Source organism: Panulirus ornatus, chromosome 15, assembly GCF_036320965.1.
Source record: "Panulirus ornatus isolate Po-2019 chromosome 15, ASM3632096v1, whole genome shotgun sequence".
NCBI classification, from domain to species: domain Eukaryota; kingdom Metazoa; phylum Arthropoda; class Malacostraca; order Decapoda; family Palinuridae; genus Panulirus; species Panulirus ornatus.
In genome coordinates, this window is record NC_092238.1 from 22,706,417 (window position 1) to 22,719,093 (window position 12,677).

The window sequence follows — 12,677 nt, forward strand, 5'->3', positions numbered from 1 at the left end:
GAAAAGGCCTCATTCACTCACATCCACTCTCTGGCTGTCACGTGTAAAGCACTAACTTCACAGTTCCCCTATCCACAACTAAGCCCCACAGACCTTTCCATTTTCTCCAACTGCTCTGGATCAGTCCTTGATAGGACATTGACATCTATATACTTCACTGCTTCATTTCACCCCCAATGCATGCCCATCATCGCCCTGCATGTTAAGGCCCCTGGCACTAAAAATCTCATTCACTCCATCCTCCAATCTCCAACTTTGGTATCCCCTTTCTCTTTGTTCCCTCCACTTCTGACACATAGAACATCTTTGTAAACCTCTACTCACTCATTCAAGTACAAATATATTGTTTTCTGTATCTGCCTGTCTTTTCCCTTCTCAGTGAGGTAACGCCATGAGGATAAACTCATATTTAGCTCTTGTTCCCCATTTGTAAAATTAATACATGTCAGTACAATATCAAGACCCTAGTCGCACCTTTTTTAGTTGCCTTCGAAACATATGAAGTATCTGGTAAATGTAATTGCTTAAGTGTACTGAATGGAGAGGGAGTTCATACTCACTGAGCCTTATCTAAACATTCTCTATTACGACACATCTTAAATCTATGTATGTTGTCTGCCCATATGGGTTCAACCTGACAATCAGAATAATAAACATGACATATATGTGATACAAAGCCTGCCTAAATGGAAACAAATCACACAGGACCAAGCACATAGACTTTCTAGCACACTGCAGCCAATATCTGGCACTTACCCTGAATGGATATAATGACCTGGAGAAGGTTACTCTGGCTTGTCCAAACCTCTGTTCCCTTGCCACTCCATGTGCCAAGGAGTGAGACACACACCTGCAATGAATTTATATATCTATTATACTTAATCGCTGTTTCCCAAGTCAGTGAGGAAGCGCCAGGAGACAGTCGAAGAATGGCCCATCCACTCATATACACATATTTATACATAAACGCCCATACACGCACATATACATACATATACATATCAACATACATACATATACATACACAGACATATTTATATTTCATTATACTTTGTCACTGTTTCCCGCGTTAGTGAGGTAGCGCAAGGAAACATACGAAAGAATGGCCCAACCCACCCACATACACATGTATATACATACACGTCCACACAAGCACATATACATCCCTATACATCTCAACGAATACATATATATACACACACAGACATATACATATATACACATGTACAAAATTCATACTGTCTGCCCTTATTCATTCCCATCGCCACCTCGCCACACATGAAATAACAACCCCCCTTACCCCCTTATGTGCGCGAGGTGGCGCTAGGAAAAGACAACAAAGGTCACATTCATTCACACTCAGTCTCTAGCTGTCATGTATAATGCACTGAAACAACAGCTCCCTTTCCACATCCAGACCCCACAAAACTTTCCATGGTTTGCCCCAGACGCTTCACATACCCTGGTTCAATCCATTGACAGCACGTCAACCCCGGTATACCACATCGTTCCAATTCACTCTATTCCTTGCAAGCCTTTCATCCTCCTGCATGTTCAGGCCCCGATCACTCAAAATCTTTTTCACTCCAACTTTCCACCTCCAATTTGGTCTCCCACTTCTCCTCGTTCCCTCCACCTCTGACACATATTTCCTCTTGGTCAATCTTTCCTCACTCATTCTCTCCATGTGACAAAACCATTTCAAAACACCCTCTTCTGCTCTCTCAACCACACTCTTTTTATTACCACACATCTCTCTTACTCTTTCATTACTTACTCGATCAAACAACCTCACACCACATACTGTCCTCAAACATCTCATTTCCAGCATATCCACCCTCCTCCAAACAACTCTATCTATAGCCCATGCCTCGCAACCATATAACATTGTTGGAACCACTATTCCTTCAAACATACCCATTTTTCCTTTCCACGATAACGTTCTCGACTTCCACACATTTTTCAACGCTCCCAGAACTTTTCCCCCTCCCCCATCCTATGATTCACTTCTGCTTCCATGGTTCCATCCACTGCCAAATCCACTCCCAGATATCTAAAACACTTCACTTCCTCCAGTTTGTCTCCATTCAAACTTACCTCCCAATTGACTTGTCCCTCAACCCTACTGTACCTAATACCTTGCTCGTATTCACATTTACTCTCAGCTTTCTTCTTTCACACACTTTACCAAACTCAGTCACCAACTTCCACAGTTTCTCACACGAATCAGCCACCAGCCATGTCTCATCAGCAAACAACAACTGACTCACTTACCAAGCTCTCTCATCCACAACAGACTGCACACTTGCCCCTCTTTCCAAAACTCTTGCATTCACCTCCTTAAAAACTCCATCCATAAACAAATTAAACAACCATGGAGACATCGCACACCCCTGCCGCAAAGCAACATTCACTGAGAACCAATCACTTTCCTCTCTTCCTACACATACACATGCCTTACATCCTCGATAAAAACTTTTCACTGCTTCTAACAATTTACCTCCCACACCATATATTCTTAATACCTTCCACAGAGCATCTCTATCAACACAGACATATATATATATATATATATATATATATATATATATATATATATATATATTTTTTTTTTTTTTTTTTATACTTTGTCGCTGTCTCCCGCGTTTGCGAGGTAGCGCAAGGAAACAGACGAAAGAAATGGCCCAACCCCCCCCCATACACATGTACATAGACACGTCCACACACGCAAATATACATACCTACACAGCTTTCCATGGTTTACCCAAGACGCTTCACATGCCTTGATTCAATCCACTGACAGCACGTCAACCCCTGTATACCACATCGCTCCAATTCACTCTATTCCTTGCCCTCCTTTCACCCTCCTGCATGTTCAGGGCCCGATCACACAAAATCCTTTTCACTCCATCTTTCCACCTCCAATTTGGTCTCCCTCTTCTCCTCGTTCCCTCCACCTCCGACACATATATCCTCTTGGTCAATCTTTCCTCACTCATTCTCTCCATGTGCCCAAACCATTTCAAAACACCCTCTTCTGCTCTCTCAACCATGCTCTTTTTATTTCCACACATCTCTCTTACCCTTACGTTACTTACTCGATCAAACCACCTCACACCACACATTGTCCTCAAACATCTCATTTCCAGCACATCCATCCTCCTGCGCACAACTCTATCCATAGCCCACGCCTCGCAACCATACAACATTGTTGGAACTACTATTCCTTCAAACATACCCATTTTTGCTTTCCGGGATAATGTTCTCGACTTCCACACATTTTTCAAGGCTCCCAAAATTTTCGCCCCCTCCCCCACCCTATGATCCACTTCCGCTTCCATGGTTCCATCCGCTGACAGATCCACTCCCAGATATCTAAAACACTTCACTTCCTCCAGTTTTTCTCCATTCAAACTCACCTCCCAATTGACTTGACCCTCAACCCTACTGTACCTAATAACCTTGCTCTTATTCACATTTACTCTTAACTTTCTTCTTTCACACACTTTACCAAACTCAGTCACCAGCTTCTGCAGTTTCTCACATAAATCAGCCACCAGCGCTGTATCATCAGCGAACAACAACTGACTCACTTCCCAAGCTCGCTCATCCACAAGACTTCATACTTGCCCCTCTTTCCAAAACTCTTGCATTCACCTCCCTAACAACCCCATCCATAAACAAATTAAACAACCATGGAGACATCAGACACCCCTGCCGCAAACCTACATTCACTGAGAACCAATCACTTTCCTCTCTTCCTACACGTACACATGCCTTACATTCTCGATAAAAACTTTTCACTGCTTCTAACAACTTGCCTCCCACACCATATATTCTTAATACCTTCCACAGAGCATCTCTATCAAGTCTATCATATGCCTTCTCCAGATCCATAAATGCTACATACAAATCCATTTGCTTTTCGAAGTATTTCTCACATACATTCTTCAAAGCAAAAACCTGATCCACACATCCTCTACCACTTCTGAAACCACACTGCTCTTCCCCAATCTGATGCTCTGTACATGCCTTCACCCTCTCAATCAATACCCTCCCATATAATTTACCAGGAATACTCAACAAACTTATACCTCTGTAATTTGAGCACTCACTCTTATCCCCTTTGCCTTTGTACAATGGCACTATGCACGCATTCCACCAATCCTTAGGCACCTCATCATGAGTCATACATACATTAAATAACCTTACCAACCAGTCAATAATACAGTCACCCCCTTTTTTAATAAATTCCACTGCAATATCATCCAAACCTGCTGCCTTGCCGGCATTCATCTTCCGCAAAGCTTTTACTACCTCTTCTCTGTTTACCAAATCATTTTCCCTAACCCTCTCACTTTGCACACCACCTCGACCAAAACACCCTATATCTGCCACTCTATCATCAAACACATTCAACAAACCTTCAAAATACTCACTCCATCTCCTTCTCACATCACCACTACTTGTTATCACCTCCCCATTTGCACCCTTCACTGAAGTTCCCATTTGCTCCCTTGTCTTATGCACTTTATTTACCTCCTTCCAGAACATCTTTTTATTCTCCCTAAAATTTAATGATACTCTCTCACCCCAACTCTCATTTGCCCTCTTTTTCACCTCTTGCACCTTTCTCTTGACCTCCTGTCTCTTTCTTTCATACATCTCCCACTCAATTGCATTTTTTCCCTGCAAAAATTGTCCAAATGCCTCTCTCTTCTCTTTCACTAATAATCTTACTTCTTCATCCCACCACTCACTACCCTTTCTAATCAACCCACCTCCCACTCTTCTCATGCCACAAGCATCTTTTGCGCAGTCCATCACTGATTCCCTAAATACATCCCACTCCTCCCCCAATCCCCTTACTTCCATTGTTCTCACCTTTTTCCATTCTGTACTCAGTCCCTCCTGGTACTTCCTCACACAAGTCTCCTTCCCAAGCTCACTTACTCTCACCACCCTCTTCACCCCAACATTCACTCTTCTTTTCTGAAAACCCATACAAATCTTCACCTTAGCCTCCACAAGATAATGATCAGACATCCCTCCAGTTGCACCTCTCAGCACATTAACATCCAAAAGTCTCTCTCGCGCGCCTGTCAATTAACACGTAATCCAATAACGCTCTCTGGCCATCTCTCCTACTTACATACGTATACTTATGTATATCTCGCTTTTTAAACCAGGTATTCCCAATCACCAGTCCTTTTTCAGCACATAAATCTACAAGCTCTTCACCATTTCCATTTACAACACTGAACACCCCATGTATACCAATTATTCCCTCAACTGCCACATTACTCACCTTTGCATTCAAATCACTCATCACTATAACCCGGTTTCGTGCATCAAAACCACTAACACACTCATTCAGCTGCTCCCAAAACACTTGCCTCTCATGATCTTTCTTCTCATGCCCAGGTGCATATGCACCAATAATCACCCATCTCTCTCCATCAACTTTCAGTTTTACCCAAATTAATCGAGAATTTACTTTCTTACATTCTATCACATACTCCCACAACTCCTGTTTCAGGAGTACTGCTACTCCTTCCCTTGCTCTTGTCCTCTCACTAACCCCTGACTTTACTCCCAAGACATTCCCAAACCACTCTTCCCCTTTACCCTTGAGCTTCGTTTCACTCAGAGCCAAAACATCCAGGTTCCTTTCCTCAAACATACTACCTATCTCTCCTTTTTTCACATCTTGGGTACATCCACACACATTTAGACACCCCAGTCTGAGCATTCGAGGAGGATCAGCACTCCCCGCGTGACTCCTTCTTCTGTTTCCCATTTTAGAAAGTTAAAAAATAGAAGGAGGGGAGGATTTCTGGCCCCCCGCTCCCGTCCCCTCTAGTCGCCTTCTACGACACGCCAGGGAAAATATATATATATATATATATATATATATATATATATATATATATATATATATATATATATATATATATATATTATTTTTTTTTTATTATACTTTGTCGCTATCTCCCGCGTTTGCGAGGTAGCGCAAGGAAACAGACGAAAGAAATGGCCCAACCCCCCCCATACACATGTATATACATACGTCCACACACGCAAATATACATACTTACACAGCTTTCCATAGCTTACCCCAGACGCTTCACATGCCTTGATTCAATCCACTGACAGCACGTCAACCCCGGTATACCACATCGCTCCAATTCACTCTATTCCTTGCCCTCCTTTCACCCTCCTGCATGTTCAGGCCCCGATCACACAAAATCTTTTTCACTCCATCTTTCCACCTCCAATTTGGTCTCCCTCTTCTCCTTGTTCCCTCCACCTCCAACACATATATCCTCTTGGTCAATCTTTCCTCACTCATCCTCTCCATGTGCCCAAACCACTTCAAAACACCCTCTTCTGCTCTCTCAACCACGCCCTTTTTATTTCCACACATCTCTCTTACCCTTACGTTACTCACTCGATCAAACCACCTCACACCACACATTGTCCTCAAACATCTCATTTCCAGCACATCCATCCTCCTGCGCACAACTCTATCCATAGCCCACGCCTCGCAACCATACAACATTGTTGGAACCACTATTCCTTCAAACATACACATTTTTCCTTTCCGAGATACTGTTCTATACTTCCACACATTTTTCAAGGCCCCCAGAATTTTCGCCCCCTCCCCCACCCTATGATCCACTTCCGCTTCCATGGTTCCATCCGCTGCTAGATCCACTCCCAGATATCTAAAACACTTCACTTCCTCCAGTTTTTCTCCATTCAAACTCACCTCCCAATTGACTTGACCCTCAACCCTACTGTACCTAATAACCTTGCTCTTATTCACATTTACTCTTAACTTTCTTCTTCCACACACTTTACCAAACTCAGTCACCAGCTTATGCAGTTTCTCACATGAATCAGCCACCAGCGCTGTATCATCAGCGAACAACAACTGACTCACTTCCCAAGCTCTCTCATCCCCAACAGACTTCATACTTGCCCCTCTTTCCAAAACTCTTGCATTTACCTCCCTAACAACCCCATCCATAAACAAATTAAACAACCATGGAGACATCACACACCCCTGCCGCAAACCTACATTCACTGAGAACCAATCACTTTCCTCTCTTCCTACACGTACACATGCCTTACATCCTCGATAAAAACTTTTCACTGCTTCTAACAACTTTCCTCCCACACCATATATTCTTAATACCTTCCACAGAGCATCTCTATCAACTCTATCATATATATATATATATATATATATATATATATGGCATGAGAAGAGTGGGAGGTGGGTTGATTAGAAAGGGTAGTGAGTGGTGGGATGAAGAAGTAAGAGTATTAGTGAAGGAGAAGACAGAGGCATTTGGACGATTTTTGCAGGGAAAAAATGCAATTGAGTGGGAGATGTATAAAAGAAAGAGACAGGAGGTCAAGAGAAAGGTGCAAGAGGTGAAAAAAAGGGCAAATGAGAGTTGGGGTGAGAGAGTATCATTAAATTTTAGGGAGAATAAAAAGATGTTCTGGAAGGAGGTAAATAAAGTGCGTAAGACAAGGGAGCAAATGGGAGCTTCGGTGAAGGGCGCAAGTGGGGAGGTGATAGCAACTAGTGGTGGTGTGAGAAGGAGATGCAGTGAGTATTTTGAAGGTTTGTTGAATGTGTTTGATGATAGAGTGGCAGATATAGGGTGTTTTGGTCGAGGTGGTGTGCAAAGTGCGAGGGTTAGGGAAAATGATTTGGTAAACAGAGAAGAGGTAGTGAAAGCTTTGCGGAAGATGAAAGCCGGCAAGGCAGCGGGTTTGGATGGTATTGCAGTGGAATTTATTAAAAAAGGGGGTGACTGTATTGTTGACTGGTTGGTAAGGTTATTTAATGTATGTATGACTCATGGTGAGGTGCCTGAGGATTGGCGGAATGCGTGCACAGTGCCATTGTACAAAGGCAAAGGGGATAAGAGTGAGAGCTCAAATTACAGAGGTATAAGTTTGTTGAGTATTCCTGGTAAATTATATGGGAGGGTACTGATTGAGAGGGTGAAGGCATGTACAGAGCATCAGATTGGGGAAGAGCAGTGTGGTTTCAGAAGTGGTAGAGGATGTGTGGATCAGGTGTTTGCTTTGAAGAATGTATGTGAGAAATACTTAGAAAAGCAAATGGATTTGTATGTAGCTTTTATGGATCTGGAGAAGGCATATGATAGAGTTGATAGAGATGCTCTGTGGAAGGTATTAAGAATATATGGTGTGGGAGGAAAGTTGTTAGAAGCAGTGAAAAGTTTTTATCGAGGATGTAAGGCATGTGTACGTGTAGGAAGAGAGGAAAGTGATTGGTTCTCAGTGAATGTAGGTTTGCGGCAGGGGTGTGTGATGTCTCCATGGTTGTTTAATTTGTTTATGGATGGGGTTGTTAGGGAGGTAAATGTAAGAGTTTTGGAAAGAGGGGCAAGTATGAAGTCTGTTGGGGATGAGAGAGCATGGGAAGTGAGTCAGTTGTTGTTCGCTGATGATACAGCGCTGGTGGCTGATTCAAGTGAGAAACTGCAGAAGCTGGTGACTGAGTTTGGAAAAGTGTGTGGAAGAAGAAAGTTAAGAGTAAATGTGAATAAGAGCAAGGTTATTAGGTACAGTAGGGTTGAGGGTCAAGTCAATTGGGAGGTGAGTTTGAATGGAGAAAAACTGGAGGAAGTAAAGTGTTTTAGATATCTGGGAGTGGATCTGGCAGCGGATGGAACAATGGAAGCAGAGGTGGATCATAGGGTGGGGGAGGGGGCGAAAATCCTAAGGGCCTTGAAGAATGTGTGGAAGTCGAGAACATTATCTCGGAAAGCAAAAATGGGTATGTTTGAAGGAATAGTGGTTCCAACAATGTTGTATGGTTGCGAGGCGTGGGCTATGGATAGAGTTGTGCGCAGGAGGATGGATGTGCTGGAAATGAGATGTTTGAGGACAATGTGTGGTGTGAGGTGGTTTGATCGAGTGAGTAACGTAAGGGTAAGAGAGATGGGTGGAAATAAAAAGAGCGTGGTTGAGAGAGCAGAAGAGGGTGTTTTAAAGTGGTTTGGGCACATGGAGAGGATGAGTGAGGAAAGATTGACCAAGAGGATATATGTGTCGGAGGTGGAGGGAACAAGGAGAAGAGGGAGACCAAATTGGAGGTGGAAAGATGGAGTGAAAAAGATTTTGTGTGATCGGGGCCTGAACATGCAGGAGGGTGAAAGGAGGGCAAGGAATAGAGTGAATTGGAGCGATGTGGTATACCGGGGTTGACGTGCTGTCAGTGGATTGAAGCAGGGCATGTGAGGCGTCTGGGGTAAACCATGGAAAGCTGTGTAGGTATGTATATTTGCGTGTGGACGTATGTATATACTTGTGTATGGGGGGGGTTGGGCCATTTCTTTCGTCTGTTTCCTTGCGCTACCTCGCAAACGCGGGAGACAGCGACAAAGTATAATAATAATAATAATACATATAAAAAGATGTTCTGGAAGGAGGTAAATAAATAAAGTGCGTAAGACAAGCGAGCAAATGGGAACTTCAGTGAAGGGCGCAAATGGGGAGGTGATAACAAGTAGTGTTGATGTGAGAAGGAGATGGAGTGAGTATTTTGAAGGTTTGTTGAATGTGTTTGATGATAGAGTGGCAGATATAGGGTGTTTTGGTCGAGGTGGTGTGCAAAGTGAGAGGGTTAGGGAAAATGATTTGGTAAACAGAGAAGGGTACTAAAAGCTTTGCGGAAGATGAAAGCCGGCAAGGCAGCGGGTTTGGATGGTATTGCAGTGGAATTTATTAAAAAAGGGGGTGACTCTATTGTTGACTGGTTGGTAAGGTTATTTAATGTATGTATGACTCATGGTGAGGTGCCTGAGGATTGGAGGAATGCGTGCATAGTGCCATTGTACAAAGGCAAAGGGGATAAGAGTGAGTGCTCAAATTACAGAGGTATAAGTTTGTTGAGTATTCCTGGTAAATTATATGGGAGGGTATTGATTGAGAGGGTGAAGGCATGTACAGAGCATCAGATTGGGGAAGAGCAGTGTGGTTTCAGAAGTGGTAGAGGATGTGTGGATCAGGTGTTTGCTTTGAAGAATGTATGTGAGAAATACTTAGAAAAGCAAATGGATTTGTATGTAGCATTTATGGATCTGGAGAAGGCATATGATAGAGTTGATAGAGATGCTCTGTCGAAGGTATTAAGAATATATGGTGTGGGAGGAAAGTTGTTAGAAGCAGTGAAAAGTTTTTATCGAGGATGTAAGGCATGTGTACGTGTAGGAAGAGAGGAAAATGAGTGGTTCTCAGTGAATGTAGGTTTGCGGCAGGGGTGTGTGATGTCTCCATGGTTGTTTAATTTGTTTATGGATGGGGTGGTTAGGGAGGTAAATGCAAGAGTTTTCGAAAGAGGGGCAAGTATGAAGCCTGTTGGAGATGAGAGAGCTTGGGAAGTGAGTCAGTTGTTGTTCGCTAATGATACAGCGCTGGTGGCTGATTCATGTGAGAAACTGCAGAAGCTGGTGACTGAGTTTGGTAAAGTGTGTGAAAGAAGAAAGTTAAGAGTAAATGTGAATAAGAGCAAGGTTATTAGGTACAGTAGGGTTGAGGGTCAAGTCAATTGGGAGGTGAGTTTGAATGGAGAAAAACTGGAGGAAGTAAAGTGTTTTAGATATCTGGGAGTGGATCTGGCAGCGGATGGAACCATGGAAGCGGAAGTGGATTATAGGGTAGCGGAAGGGGCGAAAATTGTGGGAGCCTTGAAGAATGTGTGGAAGTCGAGAACATTATCTCGAAAAGCAAAAATGGGTATGTTTGAAGGAATAGTGGTTCCAACAATGCTGTATGGTTGCAAGGCGTAGGCTATGGATAGAGTGGTGCGCAGGAGGATGGATGTGCTGGAAATGAGATGTTTGAGGACAATGTGTGGTGTGAGGTGGTTTGATCGAGTGAGTAACGTAAGGGTAAGAGAGATGTGTGGAAATAAAAAGAGCGTGGTTGAGAGAGCAGAAGAGGGTGTTTTGAAGTGGTTTGGGCACATGGAGAGAATGAGAGAGGAAAGATTGACCAAGAGGATATATGTGTCGGAGGTGGAGGGAACGAGGAGAAGAGGGAGACCAAATTGGAGGTGGAAAGATGGAGTGAAAAAGATTTTGTGTGATCGGGGCCTGAACATGCAGGAGGGTGAAAGGAGGGCAAGGAATAGAGTGAATTGGAGCGATGTGGTATACCGGGGTTGACGTGCTGTCAGTGGATTGAATCAAGGCATGTGAAGCGTCTGGGGTAAACCATGGAAAGCTGTGTAGGTATGTATATTTGCGTGTGTGGACATATGTATATACATGTGTATGGGGGGGGTTTGGGCCATTTCTTTCGTGAGTTCCTTGCGCTACCTCGCAAACGCGGGAGACAGCGACAAAGTATAATAATAAAAAAAAAATATATATATATACATATATATATACATACACATACACACGCACATATACACACACACACACACATATATACATATATATACATATGAAAAAAGTAAGAAATAATTTAGAAAACTGAAACTTCTAGCTTGAAATGAAATGAAAAAAAGAATGTCACATAATGGTTCAACCTCTGGCTATGGAAAAGGGAAATGTATAATCTATTTACACAAACGTCAATAGTAGCTCTCATCAATTTAACCAATAAGCTTCAATATATATATATATATATATATATATATATATATATATATATATATATATATATATATATATATATATTTCTTTTTTTTGCTTTGTCGCTGTCTCCCGCGTTTGCGAGGTAGCGCAAGGAAACAGATGAAAGAAATGGCCCAACCCACTCCCACACACATGCACATACATACGTCCACACACGCAAATATACATACCTACACATCTTTCCATGGATTACCCCAGACGCTTCACATGCCCCGATTCAATCCACTGACAGCACGTCAACCCCGGTATACCACATCGCTCCAATTCACTCTATTCCTTGCCCTCCTTTCACCCTCCTGCATGTTCAGGCCCCGATCACACAAAATCTCTTTCACTCCATCTTTCCACCTCCAATTTGGTCTCCCTCTTCTCCTCGTTCCCTCCACCTCCGACACGTATATCCTCTTGGTCAATCTTTCCTCACTCATCCTCTCCATGTGACCAAACCATTTCAAAACACCCTCTTCTGCTCTCTCAACCACGCTCTTTTTATTTCCACACATCTCTCTTACCCTTACGTTACTTACTCGATCAAACCACCTCACACCACACATTGTCCTCAAACATCTCATTTCCAGCACATCCATCCTCCTGCGCACAACTCTATCCATAGTCCACGCCTCGCAACCATACAACATTGATGGAACCACTATTCCTTCAAACATACCCATTTTTGCTTTCCGAGATAATGTTCTCGACTTCCACACATTCTTCAAGGCTCCCAGAATTTTCGCCCCCTCCCCCACCCTATGATCCACTTCCGCTTCCATGGTTCCATCCGCTGCCAGATCCACTCCCAGATATCTAAAACACTTCACTTCCTCCAGTTTTTCTCCATTCAAACTCACCTCCCAATTGACTTGACCCTCAACCCTACTGTACCTAATAACCTTGCTCTTATTCACATTTACTCTTAACTTTCTTCTTTCACACACTTTACCAAATTCAGTCACCAGCTTCTGCAGTTTCTCACATGAATCA

The 12,677-nt window shown here is 43.0% G+C and overlaps 1 protein-coding gene across 5 annotated transcripts in view; it reads right to left on the reverse strand.

The window, feature by feature from the left end:
- The window catches only part of LOC139753747 ((E3-independent) E2 ubiquitin-conjugating enzyme UBE2O), a 455,778-nt gene that overhangs the window by 41,471 nt on the left and 401,630 nt on the right, over window positions 1-12,677 (reverse strand). For all 5 annotated transcript variants that reach the window (XM_071670555.1, XM_071670557.1, XM_071670558.1 and 2 more), the window contains one exon: window positions 757-850. In XM_071670555.1, the coding sequence (XP_071526656.1) occupies window positions 757-850 (94 nt within the window). The remainder of the gene's footprint in view (window positions 1-756; window positions 851-12,677) is intronic.